Source organism: Oncorhynchus mykiss, chromosome 23, assembly GCF_057628025.1.
Source record: "Oncorhynchus mykiss isolate SJ-2025 chromosome 23, ASM5762802v1, whole genome shotgun sequence".
In the NCBI taxonomy this organism is placed as follows: domain Eukaryota; kingdom Metazoa; phylum Chordata; class Actinopteri; order Salmoniformes; family Salmonidae; genus Oncorhynchus; species Oncorhynchus mykiss.
Window position 1 is genome coordinate 35,229,422 of NC_143044.1, and position 23,710 is coordinate 35,253,131.

The 23,710-nt window shown below is 44.6% G+C and overlaps 1 protein-coding gene across 16 annotated transcripts in view; it reads right to left on the reverse strand.

Moving 5' to 3' along the window:
* Positions 1-2,631: 2,631 nt before the first annotated feature.
* LOC110502822 (ribosome-binding protein 1) overlaps positions 2,632-23,710 on the reverse strand; it is a 43,118-nt gene continuing 22,039 nt past the window's right edge. The window contains exons 8-25 of one of the 16 annotated variants that reach the window (XR_016491100.1): positions 23,498-23,616; positions 20,169-20,322; positions 15,956-16,073; positions 13,470-13,651; positions 13,090-13,124; positions 12,923-13,001; positions 11,795-11,832; positions 11,507-11,579; positions 11,241-11,278; positions 10,892-11,027; positions 9,101-9,190; positions 8,506-8,598; positions 7,883-7,954; positions 7,655-7,767; positions 5,119-5,166; positions 4,838-4,936; positions 3,848-3,994; positions 2,632-3,509 (exon numbers count right to left, since the gene is read on the reverse strand). Coding sequence is in view for 12 of the 16 variants with exons in the window: in XM_090217372.1 (XP_090073498.1) it covers positions 3,477-3,509; positions 3,848-3,994; positions 4,838-4,936; positions 5,119-5,166; positions 7,687-7,767; positions 7,883-7,954; positions 8,506-8,598; positions 9,101-9,190; positions 10,892-11,037; positions 11,239-11,281; positions 11,507-11,579; positions 11,795-11,832; positions 12,923-13,048; positions 13,470-13,651; positions 15,956-16,073; positions 20,169-20,322; positions 23,498-23,616 (1,662 nt within the window). In the remaining 4 variants the exon portion in view is untranslated. Of the gene's footprint in view, positions 3,510-3,847; positions 3,995-4,837; positions 4,937-5,118; positions 5,167-7,654; positions 7,768-7,882; positions 7,955-8,505; positions 8,599-9,100; positions 9,191-10,891; positions 11,038-11,238; positions 11,282-11,506; positions 11,580-11,794; positions 11,833-12,922; positions 13,049-13,089; positions 13,125-13,469; positions 13,652-15,955; positions 16,074-20,168; positions 20,323-23,497; positions 23,617-23,710 lie in introns of all 16 variants that reach the window. The other 15 variants (XR_016491099.1, XM_090217379.1, XM_090217381.1 and 12 more) reach the window with 15 other exon arrangements.

Consider the following 23,710-nt stretch of genomic DNA (forward strand, 5'->3'; position numbering starts at 1 on the left):
CCTCTCAAAGCAACGCCATCTTGGCCCTCCCTGATGTCTTTCTTACTAAGGTCAAAAGTCTGTGCGTGACGTCAGTGTGTCGGGGTGTATGTATTTTTTCATACTTTAATTTAACATATTTACATCATCATTCAAAGTCGATCTATACATTTGTATTTTATCCTAATTTAAATAAACTTACAATAACATACACATAAATGTATATTTTCTCCCAAATCACATTATTATTCAATATTCAAGTACAATCCAGCCAAACTGTAGGTATAATCCGAATAAAGGAACCTGTTAAGGCACACTCAGTAGTTTGATACAAACAACAAAAGAACTGATTTAAAAAAAGCCCTTTAAAATGCTATATGAACAAAGACGAACAATATATGCAAAATCCAACCGTTGTAATGGAAGGGGGCGGGGCTCGGGGGCTGTGTGTGGGTGTTTGACTGTGAAAGACACGGATGGGAGCCAACTAGTAAAAGCACAGCCCCCTTCATTATCGAGACACTGTGCCTTCAACATCAAAGAGCCATTCCAGACCCTGAAGTCAGAAGGACTTTGAGAGATAAGTCTCAAGTTTTGTTATGTGCACACGTACAATGAAACCAGTGCAGTAATCAAGATCAGTAGTAAAAGTATTTAAAACATAAAGTAAAGTAGAAAGTCAGTAGCTACAGTGGGGAGAATTTGATACACTGACGATTTTGCAGGTTTTCCTACTTACAAAGCATGTAGGGGTCTGTAATCATAGGGACACTTCAACTATGAGAGACGGAATCTAAAAAAATTAAAAATAAATCTAAAACAAAAATCCAGAAAATCACATTGTATGATTTTTAAGTAATTAATTTGCATTTTATTGCATGACAAAAGTATTTGATCACCTACCAACCAGTAAGAATTCCGGCTCTCACAGACCTGTTCATTTTTTTTAAAGAAGCCCTCCTTTTCTCCACTCATTACCTGTATTAACTGCAACTGTTTGAACTTGTTACCTGTATAAAAGACACCTGTCCACACACTCAATCAAACAGACTCCAACCTCTCCACAATGGCCAAGACCAGAGAGCTGTGTAAGGACATCAGGGATAAAATTGTAGACCTGCACAAGGCTGGGATGGGCTACAGGACAATAGGCAAGCAGCTTGGTGAGAAGGCAACAATTGTTGCCGCAATTATTAGAAAATGGAAGAAGTTCCAGATGACGGTCAATCACCCTCGGTCTGGGGCTCCATGCAAGATCTCACCTCGTGGGGCATCAATGATCATGAGGAAGGTGAGTGATCAGCCCAGAACTACACGGCAGGACCTGGTCAATGACCTGAAGAGAGCTGGGACCGCAGTCTCAAAGAAAACCATTAGTCCCACACTACGCCGTCATGGATTAAAATCCTGCAGCGCACGCAAGGTCCCCCTGCTCGAGCCAGCGCATGTCCAGGCCCGTCTGAAGTTTGCCAATGACCATCTAGATGATCCAGAGGAGGAATGGGAGAAGGTCATGTGGTCTGATGAGACAAAAATAGAGCTTTTTGGTCTAAACTCCACTCGCCGTGTTTGGAGGAAGAAGAAGGATGAGTACAATCCCAAGAACACCATCCCAACCGTGAAGCATGGAGGTGGAAACATCATTCTTTGGTGGACGACTGCACCGTATTGAGGGGAGGATGGATGGGGCCATGTATCCCGAGATCTTGGCCAACAACCTCCTTCCCTCAGTAAGAGCATTTAAGATGGGTCGTGGCTGGGTCTTCCAGCATGACAACGACCCGAAACACACAGCCAGGGCAACTAAGGAGTGGCTCCGTAAGAAGCATCTCAAGGTCCTGGAGTGGCCTAGCCAGTCTCCAGATCTCAACCCCATAGAAAATCTTTGGAGGAAGTTGAAAGTCCGTGTTGCCCAGCAACAGCCCCAAAACATCACTGCTCTAGAGGAGATCTGCATGGAGGAATGGGCCAAAAGACCAGCAACAGTGTGTGAAAACCTTGTGGAGACTTACAGAAAACATTTGACCTCTGTCATTGCCAACAAATGGTATATAACAAAGTATTGAGATAAACTTTTGTTATTGACCAAATACTTATTTTCCACCATAATCTGCAAATAAATTCATAAAAAATCCTACAATGTGATTTTCTGGATTTTTTTCCCTCATTTTGTCTGTCATAGTTGAAGTGTACCTATGATGAAAATTACAGGCCTCATCTTTTAAGTGGGAGAACTTGCACAATTGGTGGCTGACTAAATACTTTTTTGCCCCACTGTAGCCCTGTGAGCAGTAGCCCTGTCCTTTATTTTAGCTCCAACCTCGGTGTTAATCCCAGGCTTTTGATCGAGGAAGCAGCGAGCATTCACTGTGGGGACGTCAGTGATGCATTTCATAATGAAGCCTGTGATGGAGGTGGTTAGCTCGTCGATACTATCGGCGGAGTACCGGAACATATACCTGTCAGTGCTAGCAAAGAAGTCCTGTAGCATAGCCTCTGATTGTGTGGCCGTTGTGGCAGTTTATCCAAATTAGCTGGATGTTTATCAATATTAGCTGGCTGTAACAATCATGCTTTCTGGAACAGCCACAAGGTTTCTTCCATCAATCCTTTTTTAAAATGTCAACAACAGGTTCAAGCAGGACTGAGTCATTACACATAGCTACATTGTAGTTTATTCTTTATCAAAGTCATTCATGTGTGTTGGCAGCCAGCTACTGCGCACACAGTACTGAAGGAGGCACTCACTGTATTGCATTCACCCATCCATTGTGTGTACCATAAAATCTACCCACCATTCAACCAACCTCTTAGAAAAGACACACACAAAAGGTGTGTCCGAAAGTGGCACCATATTTATTCCCTATATAGTTCACTTCTTTTGACCAAGGGCCCATTGCGTTTCGCCGAGGGCCCTGGTCAAAGGTAGTGTGCTATATAGGGAATAGGGTGCCATTTTGGATACAGACAAAGTAATTGCACAGGTCGATGTACGCGTTAACGCACAATTGTTTTCCCTTTTAACACTGGACTCTGGATGGGGGGGGGGGTCATTGTGAATATAAGGCAGAGTAGGTAATAGGTTAACTCTGGTCCAATGCCCTGGACCAAAGCTAGTATTAGGTATAACTTCTGACATAGCCAGAATCATTGATGGAATGGAAGTTTTTCTTCAACAAAGTTTTGTTTGCAGCATAGTCTTTTTTTCCTCATCATAGATCATACAATGAAATGTTCATAGCAATAGCTAAACATTTTGGTCCGGTTTCACAGACACAGATTAAACCTAGTCCTGGACTAAAAAGTTATTTTAAATGGAGATTCTCCATTGACCATGCATCTGTGTCTGGGAAACTGGTCCTTTGATTCTTACAGGAGTTGCAGAAATCAACTACTACAGTACAAAGAAATAAGAATGATTTTGGAATACATAACTATGGTAATAGTAATCATATCAAGGCCTTTTTGGAATGTTTTAATGTCTTGTCTTCAGTCTCTTAAACAGATGTTCCTTCCTTCAGCACTGTACTCTGAAAGTCAGACACAAAAATACAAATTTACAACCACACCCAAACAATAAATAGATGAATCAATCAAAACAATCATTGATGGACATTACAAAAAAATATAGAAAAGACATAACCACACCCATGCAGCAGTTCAAAACAGAATTACTGTAGTCATTCAGGCTGTGTGCAATAATAATAATTATAAATATTTTACTCTGTATTCCACTAAGCAGACGCAGATATGCAAAACAACTGTCAGTACAGTGAGTGCATACATTTTTAGTTTGGGTATGTGATCCCTGTGGGAATTGAACCCACAACCTTAGCATAATAAATTAGTAATAGATTGTCATAGCCACCTTGGTCTCATCAGAGTGGTCCTGTAGTGTGCGGTGTTTGTTCCTCTCTTTGGCAAGCTGCTCCTGAGTGGACTTTAAGAGCTGCTGGAGTTTGGTGGCTGCTTGGCCAAGATCTTTGACTAGTTTTCTCTCTTTCTGCAGGCGCTCCTGAGGAGAAAAGAAGAGGGACAGAAGGTGATCCTTCGGACCTCACACAACCTCCATCGGCTTCAGTTCTGACCAGGGCATATATTCATAAAGCGTCTCAGAGTAGTAGTGCTGATCTAGGATCAGTTTTTCCTTTTAGACTATAGTGAATGGACAGGGGTGACCCATAGAGATGTATAACGATCGCAGCATTGAATAGGCTACTGTATATCCCATTATAGCATCTGTGACAGCATGGGTAGCGCTATTCAGGCTCCATTTTGAATTAGTCCATTTGTTCTTCTACTATTTCTATGAGCTGGTAAACTAACTTTAATGGAGCATACTGCCACCTGGAGTGTGTTGTTTGTACAGGTATAAAGCCAAGGTTGGTGATTTATTGCCACCTATAGTTATGGAATGTTAGCTCAAGAGTATGATTCATTGGCTGATTCCTCCTGATGACCTGGATGGAATCATGTGATCCTTCCTTGACCAATAATAAGTCCCACCCAGTTGACTACTTTAAAATTGTAAAAGTCCTCAATGGCGGTGCCCATGCTAAAACAGGCATTTGGGCACTAGAGTCCTCACCCCAGAGAGATTTATAAATCCTAGATCAGAACTCCTATTCAGAGACGCTTGATGAATACTGGCCCTGGTCCACATTTAGCAGGCAAACGTTGTCCAATGTTGCAGGGTTAGGGTTAGAAATGTAATGAATAGAGCCAACATGATTACTATTTTTATTCTACATGTCAGAGAGGCATGTTTGTTCTACATAACACATTTTTATCTGAAAGTTCCACAGCATTGTGTCCTGATGAACAAAGCCAAGGGTCATGTTCAGCGCTATGTGGGTACCTTTAGCTGGGCTACGTCCTCTGTGTCAGCCTGTGGGGAGTCTCCTGCCTCTTTCAGCAGGTCCAGCTGAGCCTGGAGCTCTGCAACCGTCTTCTGAGCCTGGGGGTGGGGAATCAAGACAAAACAGTCAGTCAGAGAAACAAGAAACAGTCAAACATACAGTCGAGCCGACAAATCGCTGTGTCTAACTAAGCAATTTTGTTGTTAGCCAATGTCAAACTTGCTAGCAAGAGCTACCCTCTTCCGGTTGGTATGTAGTGAGGGGTGGGAGAGTTTAGTACCTGTTCAAACTCCTCTGTGGTCTGATTCAACTGGGACCGGACCTTGAGCTGCAGAAAATATTGTATAAGATGAATATCTGTACGGACACTAGAGATGTTGTGTGTTCCTCCTTGCTACAGACAAAAATAGATAAAAGCATGTAAAAGCACTATAAAATGTTGTGACTTGCACACCCCCACACCACCCTGTGTCATGTTAGTGCCCACTTCACTCCACACCAGGCAAGACGCAGCGTCATGTCCAAAACAAACAGTGTGGTTCCTTCAGTGAAAAATCTCAAATCAGTGGGAAACTGAACCCAATGAGTGAGTGATCATGCTAAGATGAGAGTGATAGAAGCCATGGTTAGAGTTAGCTGCAGCTGGTAGTCAACACACACGGGCTGGTTAAACACACACCATGGTTAGAGTTAGCTGCAGCTGGTAGTCAACACACACTGGCTGGTTAAACACACACCATGGTTAGAGTTAGCTGCAGCTGGTAGTCAACACACACGGGCTGGTTAAACACACACCATGGTTAGAGTTAGCTGTGTATGGAGAAGACTGGACAGACTAGACAAACACAGTCTGGAGTTAGTGTGTGTTGACTATCTTGACGACCAGATTACCCTTCCGTTTCTTGTATTGCTGTAATGTTTTTATCAATCAAAATGTGTCAGTAAGAGAACAGGGGACTTTTCTACTGTGATCAAAATGGATCCCAACTCCACAGATACATGGTTTAACAGCAGGAGAGATACTCATTTAGAATATAGTCCATAGAAATAAAATCGAGTGATTTTATTTATGAGTTAGTCCCTATTTATGACATGCCAAGATGGCTGCCATTACTAGAACATTTTAAAACCTCTGGCTGCTGTCTATGGTCATGACATCAGCCAGTAGTATTTGTATATCTCTCTATTCCCTGGTTGTGGTAACCATTGCTGTCCAGTGACCAGTTTCCAGAAAGTCTAGTATCCCCCAATAGAACAGACAAGCAGTGAAGGATGCCCCATGACCGATAACCTCCGGTGCACTCTGACCTCAGGCTTTAAATACAATCCACCTGTGTGTAATCAAGTCTCCGTATAAATGCACCTGCACTGTGATAGTCTCAGAGGTCCGTTAAAAGCGCAGAGAGCATCATGAAGAACAAGGAACACACCAGGCAGGTCCGAGATACTGTTGTGAAGAAGTTTAAAGCCGGATTTGGATACAAAAAGATTTCCCAAGCTTTAAACATCCCAAGGAGCACTGTGCAAGCGATAATATTGAAATGGAAGGAGTATCAGACCACTGCAAATCTACCAAGACCTGGCTGTCCCTCTAAACTTTCAGCTCATACAAGGAGAAGACTGATCAGAGATGCAGCCAAGAGGCCCATGATCACTCTGGATGAACTGCAGAGATCTACAGCTGAGGTGGGAGACTCTGTCCATAGGACAACAATCAGTTGTATATTGCACAAATCTGGCCTTTATGGAAGAGTGGCAAGAAGAAAGCCATTTCTTAAAGATATCCATAAAAAGTGTCATTTAAAGTTTGCCACAAGCCACCTGGGAGACACACCAAACATGTGGAAGAAGGTGCTCTGGTCAGATGAAACCAAAATTGAACTTTTTGGCAACAATGCAAAATGTTATGTTTGGCGTAAAAGCAACACAGCTGAACACACCATCCCCACTGTCAAACATGGTGGTGGCAGCATCATGGTTTGGGCCTGCTTTTCTTCAGCAGGGACAGGGAAGATGGTTAAAATTGATGGGAAGATGGATGGAGCCAAATACAGGACCATTCTGGAAGAAAACCTGATGGAGTCTGCAAAAGACCTGAGACTGGATCGGAGATTTGTCTTCCAACAAGACAATGATCCAAAACATAAAGCAAAATCTACAATGGAATGGTTCAAAAATAAACATATCCAGGTGTTAGAATGGCCAAGTCAAAGTCCAGACCTGAATCCAATCGAGAATCTGTGGAAAGAACTGAAAACTGCTGTTCACAAATGCTCTCCATCCAACCTCACTGAGCTCGAGCTGTTTTGCAAGGAGGAATGGGAAAAAATTTCAGTCTCTTCGATGTGCAAAACTGATAGAGACATACCCCAAGCGACTTACAGCTGTAATCGCAGCAAAAGGTGGCGCTACAAAGTATTAACTTAAGGGGGCTGAATAATTTTGCACGCCCAATTTTTCAGTTTTTGATTTGTTAAAAAAGTTTGAAATATCCAATAAATGTCGTTCCACTTCATGATTGTGTCCCACTTGTTGTTGATTCTTCACAAAAAAATACAGTTTTATATCTTTATGTTTGAAGCCTGAAATGTGGCAAAAGGTCGCAAAGTTCAAGGGGGCCGAATACTTTCGCAAGGCACTGTACCTATGGTGTACTGTATGGATGTAGATGTGTATAGCTAGTGTACCTATGGTGTACTGTATGGATGTAGATGTGTATAGCTAGTGTACCTATGGTGTACTGTATGGATGTAGATGTGTATAGCTAGTGTACCTATGGTGTACTGTATGGATGTAGATGTGTATAGCTAGTGTACCTATGGTGTACTGTGTGGATGTAGATGTGTACCGGTGCCATTTCCTCCTCTTTCGGGGCGGTCTCGGACTGTTTCTCCAACTGGGCTTCCAACAGCATCAACTGCTCCTTCAGCTGGAGGGAGAGGAGGGTAAGGAGTCCATTACTTAAGTACTGTCTGTACTGAATTGTACCAGTCCAGCACGACACACCTACTGGACTGTAGTTGAAATCAGCCTGATATTTATACCTGTTCTATGCTTTGGTTCTCTGCCTTCAAGCTCTCTGCAGTCTCCTTCAGAGTGTGCACTTGTTCCAGGGCCTAGTGTGAGCAGAGAGGGTGTGGTTTAGAACATGGCAGTGTTTCCCCAATAATCATTGAGCAGTGGCGGGGTGCTTTTTAAAAATACATTTGTGGTCATTTTCGTGATGTAAATGTTTTCAGTGTAAACTTAAACGACTATGTAGAGAATATATATATCTGGTTTTGGTATATAGAGCTATATATTTTTTAAATGAGATCATCTTTGAGAAGTAACAATCACCAATAAAAACTAGACAGTCAGAGAGAATCTAAAATATGTCCTGGCATGGGGCCCCCCCCATTGATTGTGTCATAATGTTTGAGTCACTCAGATAGCATAAGAACACAGCATAAGAACACAGCATAAGCCATGGCAAAATGTGAAGAATTTCAGGAAATTTGCATTCAAACAGAAACATTGTCTCTTGGCCAAGAAAAGGGCTTTAAAAATGTTGGGTCGGAGACTGCAACATTGGCCACGCCCACTAATACACTGCAGGGCCACACAAAGAGCACGAGAGAGGACACAATATTACAGTTGGAGAGGAGAGAAAACACTGCTTCTTCACCTTCTTCAACTGGTCCTCAGAGTCAGCAATCTTGGATTTCCACACCAGCTCCTCCTCCTCTACACTCTTCTGAAGGCACTTCAGCATTCCTTCCTGTGGAGAGACAGACACATGATTGTGTGAGTATTTCTGTATTTGAAATTTTGCAGGATGAAATCTTGTAGACCACAACTCGCTCTCTCGCCCACTCACACACTTGTATTTCTATGCAAGAGAAGGTTTTGCTTGAGGTCAAATTTGACATCTTTATAGATGCAGGTTTTGGGTGATAAATTCAGTAGATCTATCCCCCATTTACTACACCAGTCTCTCACTCACACAAACATGTAATTGTCTTATGTTGTAGGCCCATTTTTAAGTTTATCTAGAGCAGGGGTATTCAAATCTTACACTACGAGGTCCAAAATACTGCTGCTTTTCTGTTCTACCAGAATTAATTGTACCCACCTGATGTCCCAGGTCTAAATCAGTCCCTAATTAGAGGGAATAATGAAAAAAGCAGTGGAACTGGTTTCAAGAGCCAGATTTTAATTTGAGGGATCTAGATATGCCGGTGTAAACCAACTGGGCGTGTTGGGTTGTTGTAGGTACTCACCGTTTCAGCCAGGACTGTTCTGTACTGGTCACACTCTGCCTGCAGTGTCCCGTGGCTGTCCTCTGCTTCCTTAAGTTTCTCCAACAGCTCCTGGAATCAAAACACCACAGTCAGTCAGAACAAATGAGAAAACATTCATGTCCATTACATTTTCTACAAATGTGATATTTTTCTGTGGTGCTCTGGCTTACAGGTAAAAGCAGACAAACGATATACAGTACCAGTCAAAGTTTGGTCATTCCAGGTTTTTGCTTTATTTTTTAAAACTATTTTCTACATTGTAGAATAATAGTGAAGACATCAAAACTATCAAATAACACATATGGAATAATGTGGTAACCAAAAAAGTGTGAAACAAATCCAAATATATTTTATATTGGAAATTCTTAAAAGTAGCCACCCGTTGCCTTGATGACAGCTTTGTACACTCTTGGCATTATCTCAACCAGCTTCATGAGGTAGTCACCTGGAATGTATTTAAATTAACAGGTGTGCCTTGTTAAAAGTTAATTTGTGTAATTGAATGCGTTTGTGCAAATCAGTTTTGTTTGTGACACGGTAGGGGTGGTATACAGAAGACAGCCCTATTGGTAAAAAAACTAAACAAGTCCATATTATGGCAAGAACAAGAGAAATGACAGTCCATCTTTACTTTAAGACAAGAAGGTCAGTCAATTTGGAAAATGTCAAGAACTTTCTTCAAGTGCAGTTGCAAAAACCATCAAAGCACTATGATGAAACTGTCTCTCATGAGGACCGCCACAGGAAAGGAAGACCCAGAGTTACCTCTGCTGCAGAGGATAAGTTCATTAGAGCAACCAGCCTCAGAAATTGCAGCCCAAAAAAATGATTCACAGAGTTCAAGTAACAGACACATCTCAACATCAACTGTTCAGAGGAGACTGCGTTAATTAGGCCTTTGTGGTCGAATTGCTGCAAAGAAACCACTACTAAAGGACACCAATAAGAAGAAGAGACTTGCTTTGGGCCAAGAAACATGAGCAATGGACATTAGACCGGTGACATTAGATCTGATGAGTCCAAATTTGGACAGGACAATGACCCAACACACATCCAGGCTGTGTAAGGGCTATTTGACCAAGAAGGAAAGGGATGGAGTGCTGCATTAGATGACCTGGCCTCCACAATCACCCAACCTCAACCCAATTGAGATGGTTTGGGATGAGTTGGACCGCAGAGTGAAGGAAAAGCAGCCAACAAGTGCTCAGCATATGTGGGAACTCCTTCAAGACTGTTGGAAAAGCATTCCAGGTGAAGCTGGTTTAGAGAATACCAAGAGTGTGCAAAGCTGTCATCAAGGCAAAGGGTGGCTACTCTGAAGAATCTCAAATCTCAAATATATTTTGATTTATTTAACACTTTCTTGGTTACTACATGATTCCATACGTGTTATTTCATAGTTTTGATGTCTTCACTATTATCGTACAATGTAGAAAATAGTAACAATTTAAGAAAACCCCTTGAATGAGTAGGTGTGTCCAAACTTTGGACTGGTACTGTTTATGAAGCATTATATACAGTGTACATAATATACGGACTATATAACCAGGGATATGTCCGGTAGCCAATCTTTGTCATACATTCCATATAGAACTGCCGTGAATAGAGCAGACATGATTCCTTATCCTACATGTCAGAGAGGCACATTTGTTCGACAAAGCCTATTTCTATCTAAACGTTTCATAAACGGGCCCCATGACTTCTGTCAGACCAGACCAAACCAATCAAGTTATGATCATGGCTCAGTCAGATTTGTACATCATGTCTTACCGGCAGCTCTGTGCTAGGCTCTGATTCCTGGCTCTGCTGGACCTGAGCGAGGGTCTCCTGTACCTTCTGCGATTGGTCCCTGGCTTCCCTTAGCTCCACCTGTAGTGATGCCATCATAGCGTCCCTCTCTGCCAGACTAATAAACAACCAGATGGCCAGAAACACAGTTTACTTTAGTATCCTTTTTACATAGAAGAGCCAAAAGCAAATATTCCATATAGCTTTTAATCAACATTTCTATTGTTTTACGATTTTAAAAGACACTTCAAATACAGTTTGATTTGATATTCCACAAGGGAAAAACCAAGTTAAAATCAATGGGTTTGGTAAGGAACAAGGCTTTTTGTACCTGGTTTGTAGCACCGCCAGTTCTGCGGTGTTGTCGGACTGCTGAAACATAAAGCAGGAATTCAGTTAACTATATCCTACAGTAGTACAGATCAAGTTGATACACAAGAAGGGCAACTATAGCCTTGTCCCAAATCTGTTTGTGCGGTCTTGCCAATTCCTATGGTTGTTGTCATGCCAAACGACCATAGGAGATTGGTGAAACAGCACCAATGGGCCTGGGACCAGACTAGGTTAACTATAGGTGACTGTAGGAGAGGAACTTACAGCAGTGCTGCTCTGGGCCTGCTCTGATGTTTCTTTGGGTTGCTTCACTTCCTGGCTCGTTCTCTCCTTCATTCTGGAATGAAGGACCACATTGTTAACCAGCATTAGGCAATGGTGTGTTGTAATGAAGTGGTATTGAAACAGGCTTGCTTCCTCACTGAAATGAAGAGAGATGCATATGAGGATGTTCAGGTACATAATAGCAGAATTTAACAAAGTTGGTGACATAGTTTCAGCTTCAAATGGGTGATTTAAACTGAAATAGCAGTGGACTTGCTCCAGACAGACCTGTTAGGTGGGCTCTCGGTCTCAGCTGTAGCGACTGCCTGCCGGGACAGAGTAAGAAGATAATGAAAGATAAAAAGACAACATTATGGTTCTCAATACCCCACTTTGGAAACCAAATGTCTCCTCCCAATGGATACAATTCTGCCTAGAAATGTCCAAATACATTCAGTAAACATAAATAACTGATTCAGCTCGGAAATCAATAGAGAACTAACTGATTCAGCTCGGAAATCAATAGAGAACTAACTGATTCAGCTCGGAAATCAAGAGAGAACTAACTGATTCAGCTCGGAAATCAAGAGAGAACTAACTGATTCAGCTCGGAAATCAATAGAGAACTAACTGATTCAGCTCGGAAATCAAGAGAGAACTAACTGATTCAGCTCGGAAATCAAGAGAGAACTAACTGATTCAGCTCGGAAATCAAGAGAGAACTAACTGATTCAGCTCGGAAATCAATAGAGAACTAACTGATTCAGCTCGGAAATCAAGAGAGAACTAACTGATTCAGCTCGGAAATCAAGAGAAATAACTGATTCAGCTCGGAAATCAATAGAGAACTAACTGATTCAGCTCGGAAATCAATAGAGAACTAACTGATTCAGCTCGGAAATCAATAGAGAACTAACTGATTCAGCTCGGAAATCAATAGAGAACTAACTGATTCAGCTCGGAAATCAATAGAGAACTAACTGATTCAGCTCGGAAATCAATAGAGAACTAACTGATTCAGCTCGGAAATCAAGAGAGAACTAACTGATTCAGCTCGGAAATCAAGAGAGAACTAACTGATTCAGCTCGGAAATCAAGAGAGAACTAACTGATTCAGCTCGGAAATCAATAGAGAACTAACTGATTCAGCTCGGAAATCAAGAGAAATAACTGATTCAGCTCGGAAATCAATCAAATAAATAAATGTGTTTATAAAGCCCTGTACAGAAACCCAGCCTAAAACCCCAAACAGCAAGCAATGCAGGATGTAGAAGCATGGTGGCTAGGAAAAACTCCCTAGAAAAGCAGGAACCTAGGAAAAAACCTAGAGAGAAAATCAATAGAGAAATAATGGATTCAGTTAGCCATGGCCATCCAACTAGCTAGCACAATAAAAACAGAATAGAGACTACTTACAGAAGCCTCCTGTTTCAGTTCTTGGAGATGCTTCAGCTCCTGTTGGAGTGATGCCAACTGACTGTCTCTGTCCTGAAGACTGGAAGATAAATGATTGGTGTTGTTGAGAAAAGACCAACTCCACATCTATAAAGAGAATTATGAGGGACAGATTATCAAAACCATACCTGCTCTTTAGCTGTTCCAACTCAGTGGAGTTACCCTGTAAAACATAAATAAACATGAATTCAGAAGTGGACCCCCAAAAAACGTTGATAGCATGGTTTTCACCACCACATCATCTCCGGACAAGCCATTGCTCATTAGCACCAGAGAGGTTGGAAACAGACACTCAATTTGTGATTACCTCCTGCAAATACTTTGTGAACAAATCTGCCATTGACATTGCTCTGAATCTTCATCATGAGTGTTTACAGAAAGTCATCGCATTTTGAGTCTCTCAGTTAACAACCTCTCTGGCACTAGTAAGCACTGGCTCACGCAGAGTGTGCAAGTGCTGGTTGGGAGCAGTCTAGGCGCTTACCCTAACCCTAATCTGACAACTCACCTCCGTGTCCTCGTCCACGTCTCTGTTGTGGCTGGCCTCCAGCAGGACGTTGATGGATTCTACCTGATCCTCCAGTTGTCCTTTCTCCAGCTCGGTCTGCTCCAGCTGGGCTGTTAGGGCCTCCACCTGGGCACTACGCTCTTTCAGATCAGCCTCTATCCTGCCCAGATGGACCTGGATGTCTGGGGGGATGGCAGATAAAACTCACTACAAACTATATATTTATAGAGCATCAGCTGTTCTGGACGACTGTGATCACGCTCTCTGTAGCCGATGTGAGCCAGACCGTTAAACAGGTCAACATTCACAAAGCTGCGGGGCCAGACGGATTACCAGGATGTGTACTCAAAGCATGCGCAGACCAACTAGCAAGTGTCTTCACTGACATTTTCAACCTCTCCCTGACCGAGTCTGTAATACCTACATGTTTCAAACTGACCACCATAGTCCCTGTGCCCAAGAAAGCGATGGTAACCTGCCTAATTACGGCCCCGTAGCACTCACGTCGGCAGCCATGAAAGGCTCACGTCAACACCATCATGCCGGAAACACAAGCTCCACAGATGACACAATCTTTCATGGCTCCACTCGTTACCTGTATTAATGGCACCTGTTTGAGCTTATCAGTTCCCGAATGCACTCATGACTGACTATGAGCACCATTAATACAAATAACGAGTGGAGGACAGAGGAGCCTCTTAAAGAAGAAGTTACAGGTCTGTGAGAGGCAGAAATCTTGCTTGTTTGTAGGTGACCAAATACTTATTTTCCACCATAATTTGCAAATAAATTCATTTAAAAAAAATACTACATTGTGATTTTCTAGATTTTTTTTCTCATTTTGTCTGTCATAGTTGAAGTGTACCTATGATGAAAATTACAGGTCTCTCATCTTTTTAAGTGGGAGAATTTAAATACTTTTTTGCCCCACTGTATGTGAAAATGCTGTTCATTGACTACAGCTCAGCGTTCCAACACCATTGTGCCCTCCAAACTCATCACTAAGCTAAGGACCATGGGTCTAAACACCTCCCTCTGCAACTGGATCCTGGACTACCCGACGGACAGACCCCAGGTGGTGAGGGTAGGCAACAACACATCTGCCACGCTGATCCTCAACACTGGGGCCACTCAGGGGTGCGTGCTTAGTCCCTTTCTGTACTCCCTGTTCACCCACGACTGCGTGGCCAAGCATGACTCCAACACCATCATTAAGTTTGCTGACAACAGTGGTAGGCCTGATCACCGACAACGATGAGACAGCCTATAGGCAGGAGGTCAGAGACTTGGCAGTATGGTTGCCAGGACAACAACCTCTCCCTCAATGTGAGCAAGACAAAGGAACTGATCATGGACTACAGGAAAAGGCGGGCCAAACAGGCCCCCATTAACATCGACGAGGCTGTAGTAGAGCGGGTTGAGAGTTTCAAGATCCTTGGTGTCCACATCACCTACGAACAATCATTGTCCAAACACACCAAGACAGTCGTGAAGAGGTACCACAACACCTTTTCCCCCTCAGTACAGACTGAAAAGATTTGGCATGGGCACCAGATCCTCAAACTTCTACAGATGCACCATCGAGAGCATCCTGACCGGTTGTGTCACCGCCTGGTATGGCAACTGCTCGGCATCTGACCGTAAGGCGCTACAGAGGGTAGTGCATATGGTCCAGTACATCACTGGGGCCAAGCTTCCTGACATCCAGGACCTATATGCACTAGGCAGTGTCAGAGGAAGGCCCAAAAAATTGTCAAAGACTCCAGTCGCCCAAGTTATAGACTGTTCTCTCTGCTACCGCATGGCAAGCGGTACCAGAGCATCAAGTCTAGGACCAAAAGGCTCCTTAACAGCTTCTACCCCAAAGCCATAAGACTGCTGAACAATTAAACAAATGGCCACCCGGACAATTTACATTGACTGACGCTCCCCTTTGTTTTTACACTGCTGCTACACGCTGTTTATTATCTATGCATAGTCGATTTACAAATGACCTATACTAACCTGTGCCCCCGCACATTGACTATGTACCGGTACCCCTGTATATAGCCTCTTTATTGTTATGTAATTTTCTTGTGCTACTTTAAGATTAGTATATATAAAAAATATATATCATAATCACTTTAGTTTATTTCGTAACTATTTCTTGAACTGCATTGTTGGTTAAGGGCTTGTAAGTAAGCATTTCACGGTAAGGTTGTATTTGGCGCATGTGACAAATCAAATTTGATTAATGCTGTTCAATCAATAGATCTTATTCACTGCAATTTTGAAGAATAAAATACAATTGGTTAAGGTTGGCAGTCAAATAATGTGACTATAGCTATTCCGATTTCTTCTTTTGGTCGGTTTATTTCATCTGACGGTTCAATTTAATGGTCGAATTTGCGGAAAGTTTGACATTGACTTCAATTGAGCATTTTCGCTTCATACTCGGTTAGTCCACTGGAATTCGAACAAACATGGCCGAAACGTGAATGTCTTACCTGCGACGGAGGTAGCGTCCTGCTGGGCTTTCTCCAGGGTGCTCTGTGAACTCCTCAACTCTTCACTAACCTCCTCCAGCCTCCTCTGCAGCACCTGCTCACTCTCTACACGGCTGGCCTGAGGTAGAGTAAGACATATTTTAATATTCTGTAATACTACAGTAAGTATTGTGACAGCAAGCTCAGGGTAAGATATGACCACAACTAGAATGAGATTGTATTTCTATGATTATAACAGTATGACATTATTCCCAGGGTCTGGCCTGAGGATGAAGGGTGGGGGCGCATTGTGTTACTAACCACCAGAGGGCAGCAGAGGCTAAATACAAAACATATCTACAGCATTATTATCCAGCTACAGAGACTTAGTAATAGGTATACAACTGGTGTGTGTGTGAGAGAGAGCGAAAGAGAAAGACTAAAATCTGGAGGGCTAATGATAGTGACATGTGTATATTCACTAATAGGCATGTAACATTCTGTTGATAAACCTCGTAACTGGTCCAGAAGGACATGATAATTCAATTATTAATTAACATGAACTCTTGACTGCCAGGAAGTAAAACATTGACTCACTGACCCCATAATAGTACGTACACACACACACACACACACACACACACACACACACACACACACACACACACACACACACACACACACACACACACACACACACACACACACACACACACACACACACACACACTTAGGATTTACCAAATGGACTAAACACAGCTGGTGTCTAGTAATGTTTTAAACTTTGCTTGGGCACATAGCACACATTCCATCTGGTGCCAGCCAGCCAGCCAATCAGTCAGCCCGTGAGCCAGCCAACCAGTCAGCAACCAACCTGCCAGCCAGCTAGTCATTCGGCCCCATTATTGTGTGGCTGCATTCCAGGTCAACACACAGCTCTATGATTTCAAGGCCATTAGAGACCCAGCCACATCACAGGCGCATTAGACGGGTGGGGGACCAGCCGGTAGCGAAGGCTTTAGAGGGGTGGGGGACCAGCCGGTAGCGAAGGCTTTAGAGGGGTGGGGGACCAGCCGGTAGCGAAGGCTTTAGAGGGGTGGGGGACCAGCCGGAGGGTAAGGCTGTAGAGGGGTGGGGGACCAGCCGGTAGCGAAGGCTTTAGAGGGGAGGGGGACCAGCCAGAGGGTAAGGCTGTAGAGGGGTGGGGGACCAGCCGGAGGGTAAGGCTGTAGAGGGGTGAGGGACCAGCCGGTAGCGAAGGCTTTAGAGGGGTGGGGGACCAGCCGGTAGCGAAGGCTTTAGAGGGGAGGGGGACCAGCCGGTAGCGAAGGCTTTAGAGGGGAGGGGGACCAGCCGGTAGCGAAGGCTTTAGAGGGGAGGGGGACCAGCCGGTAGCGAAGGCTTTAGAGGGGTGGGGGACCAGCCGGTAGCGAAGGCTTTAGAGGGGTGGGGGACCAGCCGGTAGCAAAGGCTTTAGAGGGGTGGGGGACCAGCCGGAGGGTAAGGCTGTAGAGGGGTGGGGGACCAGCCGGTAGCGAAGGCTTTAGAGGGGAGGGGGACCAGCCGGTAGCGAAGGCTTTAGAGGGGTGGGGGACCAGCCGTTAGCGAAGGCTTTAGAGGGGTGGGGGACCAGCCGTTAGCGAAGGCTTTAGAGGGGTGGGGTACCAGCCGGAGGGTAAGGCTGTAGAGGGGAGGGGGACCAGCCAGAGGGTAAGGCTGTAAAGGGGAGGGGGACCAGTCGGAAGGTAAGGGTTTAGAGGGGTGGGGGACCAGCCGGAGGGTAAGGGTTTAGAGGGGTGGGGGACCAGCCAGAGGGTAAGGCTGTAGAGGGGAGGGGGACCAGCCAGAGGGTAAGGCTGTAAAGGGGAGGGGGACCAGTCGGAAGGTAAGGGTTTAGAGGGGTGGGGGACCAGCCGGAGGGTAAGGGTTTAGAGGGGTGGGGGACCGGCCGGAGGGTAAGGGTTTAGAGGGGTGGGGGACCAGCCGGAGGGTAAGGGTTTAGAGGGGTGGGGGACCAGCCCGTAGCTAAGATTTTAGAGGAGTGGGGGACCAGCCAGTGGGTAAGGCGAAGGCAAACTGCAAACTGGCAGTTCTAGAACTAGGGTGTAGCCTTGCAGTTCAACATACCCTTGGATATATTGGATTCCTTGGATTCCTAATAACATTTTCCTACAACAGACTAGCTAAATCTAGTGCAATACTATGTCATGAGGATCCGGATGGGTCGGATCAGCTTTGCAGTAGATGACTTCAGCCAGACTGGTGGTGGGTTGACAGTAAATCAGGGATTAGAACGTTCAGTTTTCTCCCTCTCCAAATTCACACAGGAATGTGCCTTTGTTTCACAGACGTTTCTCGCTGAAATTCTAACACGTTCTAAAGCGAATACTGGAACGATATTTCTAATATAGAACATATATATATATATTTTTTTACCTTTATTTAACTAGGCAAGTCAGTTAAGAACAAATTCTTATTTTCAATGGCGGCCTAGGAACAGTGGGTTAACTGTTCAGGGGCAGAATGACAGATTTGTACCTTGTCAGCTTGGGGATTTGAACTTGCAACCTTCCGGTTACTAGTAAAACGCTCTAACCACTAACCTGCCACCCCAATGGTCAGAGGTGATCTAAATGGTCAGAGGTGATCTAAAGAAGGTCATTTTGGTTATTTTGTGATGTCATTAAAAATGTTATAAAGAAATACTGTAACTTGAAAAGTATATGCACACTACATGTACGAAGTCTCCATCCTTTTATGTTGTGTATGAAAAATGATGTGTTTTTGTTAACCTTTTCATACGTGAGTTCCAAATATCTCTAACGGTCACCCCCAGCGTGAGTTGTTTTATGCACGTAATGTCAGAATGCACTCACTGTTCCAAAATGTGATTATTACGCAACAGTACAGTTAACACGCGCTGCCTGCTAATTATCTATAGGCTGTGTTTCAACTTGTCAAAATAATTTTCTAAGTTGTATTTTCTAAAAGTTTGAATTGAGGTGTGTTCCGCCTCTTCATTAAATTTACACAGAAGTAGCCCTTTTCAGCATTGTGGACAATTTATGTTTGAGGCTTTACTGAGCCGGACAAACTTCTCTTCGAGGAGAGCCCACGCATATCAACCATGTTTGCGCAGATCAAGTATGCAGATATTTGCGCAGTCTTGCACAAATTGGAACATTTTCTGGCGGGCAAATAATAACTTTGGACAAGGGTGCATTCCCATCAAAGTTCCTTATTTTCTGTATATCGTGTTGTTGGTTCTACTGTGTGTACAGTTGAAGTTGGAAGTTGACATACACCTTAGCCAATTACATTTAAACTCACAATTCCTGTGAGACGCCTAAGACAGAGCTACAGGGAGACAGGACGGATAGCTGATCATCCTCGCAGTGGCAGACCTCATGTAAGAACACCTGCACAGGATCGGTACATCCGAACATCACGACTGCGGGACAGGTACAGGATGGCATCAACAACTGCCTCCATCAGTGCTCAGACTGTCCGCAATAGGCTGAGAGAGGCTGGACTGAGGGCTTGTAGGCCTGTTGTAAGGCAGGTCCTCACCAGACATCACCGGCAAGACAGGACTGGTTCAGGGGTGATGTTCCTAACCTAAACCCGGGGTGATGGTTGGATTCGCGTTTATCGTCGAAGGAATGAGCGTTACACCGCGGCCTGTACTCTGAAGCGGGGTCCGTCATGGTCTGGGGCGGTGTGTCACAGCATCATCGGACTGAGCTTGTTGGAAGTTACGACTGTTCCGAATATTGATATGATACAAGGTTATGATTAATACGTAGACTGTTTTATGGATGTGATAGGTAAATTTGGGACATGGTAACTCTTTAAGCAACCGCTCTGGTGGGACCAAATTCCTAATTAGTTAATTGTTACATGATTCGGGTAACAATTAAACAGTTATTGATTAGATAAATAACAGTCATCAGATTAATGAAAGTAAAGTCACGACAACTACTTACAGTATGTTACATTTTCCTAGGTCACAGAACAGACTAGCTAAATCTGGTGTGATACTACTTATAGCAGCAGGGGCAGTACCTCCAGCCCTCTCCAGATGTTGTCATTAGTCTGAACGTGTGTGTGTGTCCATGTCCGTGTGCGTTTCCATGTCCGTGTTCGCGTGTCCGTGTGCATCCGTGTGTGTGCATGTGTGTCTGTGCGTCCGTGTGCATGTGCGTCCGTGTGCGTCTGTGTTTTCCAGTCCTACCTGCAGTAGAGTAAGTTGTTTCTCTACAGAAGACACCTTTGTCTCCAGCCCTCTCTTGACCTTCTCATCAGCTTGAAGGCTCTCACTCCTCTCCCCCAGCTCCTTGGTCAGTCTGGCACAGTCCTCTCTCAGCTTGGCAAGCTCTGCATTCTGTCTGAGGAGAGAAGAGAGAGGGAGGCCAGGTCAGTCAGGAAAATACACTACATGGCTAAAAGTATGTGGACACCTGCTCGTCAAACAGCTCATTCCAAAATCATGGGCATTAATATGTAGTTGGTCCCCCCTTTGCTGCTATAACATTCTCCATTCTTCTGGGAAGGCTTTCCACTAGATGTTACAACATTGCTGTGGCGACTTGTTCACATTCAGCCACAAGAGCATGAGTGAGGTCGAGCACTGATGTTGGGCGATTAGGCCTGGCTCGCAGTCGGCGTTCCAATTGATCCCAAAGGTGTTTGATGGGGTTGAGGTCAGGACTCTGTGCAGGCCAGTCAAGTTCTTCCACACTTATCTCCATGAACATTTTCTGTATAGACTTTACTTTGTGCAAAGGGGCATTGTCATATTGAAACAAAGTTAGAAGCACAGAATAGTCTAGAATGTCATTGTATTCTGTAGCGTTAAGATCACCCTTTACTGCAACTACGGCGCCTATCCCGAACTATGAAAAACAGCCCCAGACCATTATTCCTCTTCCACCAAACGTAACAGTTGGCACTATGCACTTGGGCAGGTAGTGTTCTCCTGGCATCCGCCAAACGCAGATTCATCCGTTGGACAGAGATGTTGAAGCGTTATTCACTCCAGAGAAAGCGTTTACCCTGCTCCAGTCCAAAGGCGGCGAGCTTTACACCACTGCTTGGCATTGCGCATGGTGATCTTAGGCTTGTGTGCGGCTGCTCGGCCATGGAAACCCACTTCATGAAGCTCTTGTGCTGACTTTGCTTCCAGAGGCAGTTTGGAACTTGATGGTGAGTGTTGCAACTGAGGACAGACGATTATTACTTGTTACGCTCACAGAACGGCAGTCCCGTTCTGTGAGCTTGTGTGGCCTACCACTTCGCAGCTGAGCCGTTGTCGCTCCTAGACATTTCCACTTCCCAATAACAGCATTTACAGTTGACTGGGGCAGCTCTAGCAGGACAGAAATTTGACGAACTGACTTGTTGGAAAGGTTCCATCCTATGACGATGCCACATTGAAAGTCACTGAGCTCTTCAGTAAGGCAATTCTACTGCCAATGTTTATCTATTTTATTTTTTTATTTTTTATTTCACCTTTATTTAACCAGGTAGGCTAGTTGAGAACAAGTTCTCATTTGCAACTGCGACCTGGCCAAGATAAAGCATAGCAGTGTGAACAGACAATACAGAGTTACACATGGAGTAAACAATTAACAAGTCAATAACACAGTAAGAAAAAAAAGAGTATATATACATTGTGTGCAAAAGGCATGAGGAGGTAGGCGAATAATTGAAATTTTGCAGATTAACACTGGAGTGATAAATGATCAGATGGTCATGTACAGGTAGAGAGAGATATTGGTGTGCAAAAGAGCAGAAAAGTAAATAAATATAAACAGTATGGGGATGAGGTAGGTAAAATTGGGTGGGATATTTACCGATAGACTATGTACAGCTGCAGCGATCGGTTAGCTGCTCAGATAGCAGATGTTTGAACTTGGTGAGGGAGATCAAAGTCTCCAACTTCAGCGATTTTTGCAATTCGTTCCAGTCACAGGCAGCAGAGAACTGGAACGAAAGGCGGCCAAATGAGGTGTTGGCTTTAGGGATGATCAGTGAGATACACCTGCTGGAGCGCATGCTACGGGTGGGTGTTGCCATCGTGACCAGTGAACTGAGGGGATTGCATGGCCTCATGCTCGATTGTATACACCTGTCAGCAACGGGTGTGGCTGAAAAAGCAGAATCCACTCATTTGAATGGGTGTCCACATACTTTTGGCCATGTAGTGTACCTCAGAGTAGGCTTCACAGTAGACAGTCTCTTAGTCAGACACTAATCATAGACCTAGTAATCCTAATTTACTGTGTTCCATACGAATTTACATCTGCATTCTCAAAACTAAACGTATTCTTCGTAGTGGCAAATACTAAAACGTTTTGGGACAGGGGCCGGGAACCCACCTACTTGCTCTCTGCCTGGCTGGTGGCCTGGTTCAGGGTTAGGGGTTAGGTTAGGAACAGACACCTACTTGCTCTCTGCCTGGCTGGTGGCCTGGTTCAGGGTTATGGTTTAGGTTAGGAACAGACACCTACTTGCTCTCTGCCTGGCTGGTGGCCTGGTTCAGGGTTAGGGGTTAGGTTAGGAACAGACACCTACTTGCTCTCTGCCTGGCTGGTGGCCTGGTTCAGGGTTAGGGGTTAGGGTTTAGGTTAGGAACAGACACCTACTTGCTCTCTGCCTGGCTGGTGGCCTGGTTCAGGGTTAGGGGTTAGGTTAGGAACAGACACCTACTTGCTCTCTGCCTGGCTGGTGGCCTGGTTCAGGGTTAGGGGTTAGGTTAGGAACAGACACCTACTTGCTCTCTGCCTGGTTGGTGGCCTGGTTCAGGGTTAGGGTTAGGGGTTAGGTTAGGAACAGACACCTACTTGCTCTCTGCCTGGCTGGTGGCCTGGTTCAGGGTTATGGTTTAGGTTAGGAACAGACACCTACTTGCTCTCTGCCTGGCTGGTGGCCTGGTTCAGGGTTAGGGGTTAGGTTAGGAACATAGACCTACTTGCTCTCTGCCTGGCTGGTGGCCTGGTTCAGGGTTAGGGGTTAGGTTAGGAACAGACACCTACTTGCACTCTGCCTGGCTGGTGGCCTGGTTCAGGGTTATGGTTTAGGTTAGGAACAGACACCTACTTGCTCTCTGCCTGGCTGGTGGCCTGGTTCAGGGTTAGGGGTTAGGGTTTAGGTTAGGAACAGACACCTACTTGCTCTCTGCCTGGCTGGTGGCATGGTTCAGGGTTAGGGGTTAGGGTTTAGGTTAGGAACAGACACCTACTTGCTCTCTGCCTGGCTGGTGGCCTGGTTCAGGGTTAGGGGTTAGGTTAGGAACAGACACCTACTTGCTCTCTGCCTGGCTGGTGGCATGGTTCAGGGTTAGGGGTTAGGTTAGGAACAGACACCTACTTGCTCTCTGCCTGGCTGGTGGCATGGTTCAGGGTTAGGGGTTAGGTTAGGAACAGACACCTACTTGCTCTCTGCCTGGCTGGTGGCATGGTTCAGGGTTAGGGGTTAGGTTAGGAACAGACACCTACTTGCTCTCTGCCTGGCTGGTGGCATGGTTCAGGGTTAGGGGTTGGGTTAGGAACAGACACCTACTTGCTCTCTGCCTGGCTGGTGGCCTGGTTCAAGGCATCTCTGAGGATGGAGTTCTCTTGCTGCAGACAAGCCAGCTGGGCAGTGGGACCTGACTCCAACTGCTCCTGAAGACTGATGACCTGAGAGTAGGGAGGGACTTTTGACTTAAAGTTTTGGAATGCTTTGGAAATCTTTACATAACTAATTTAAAGTATACTGAATTCAAATGAGAAA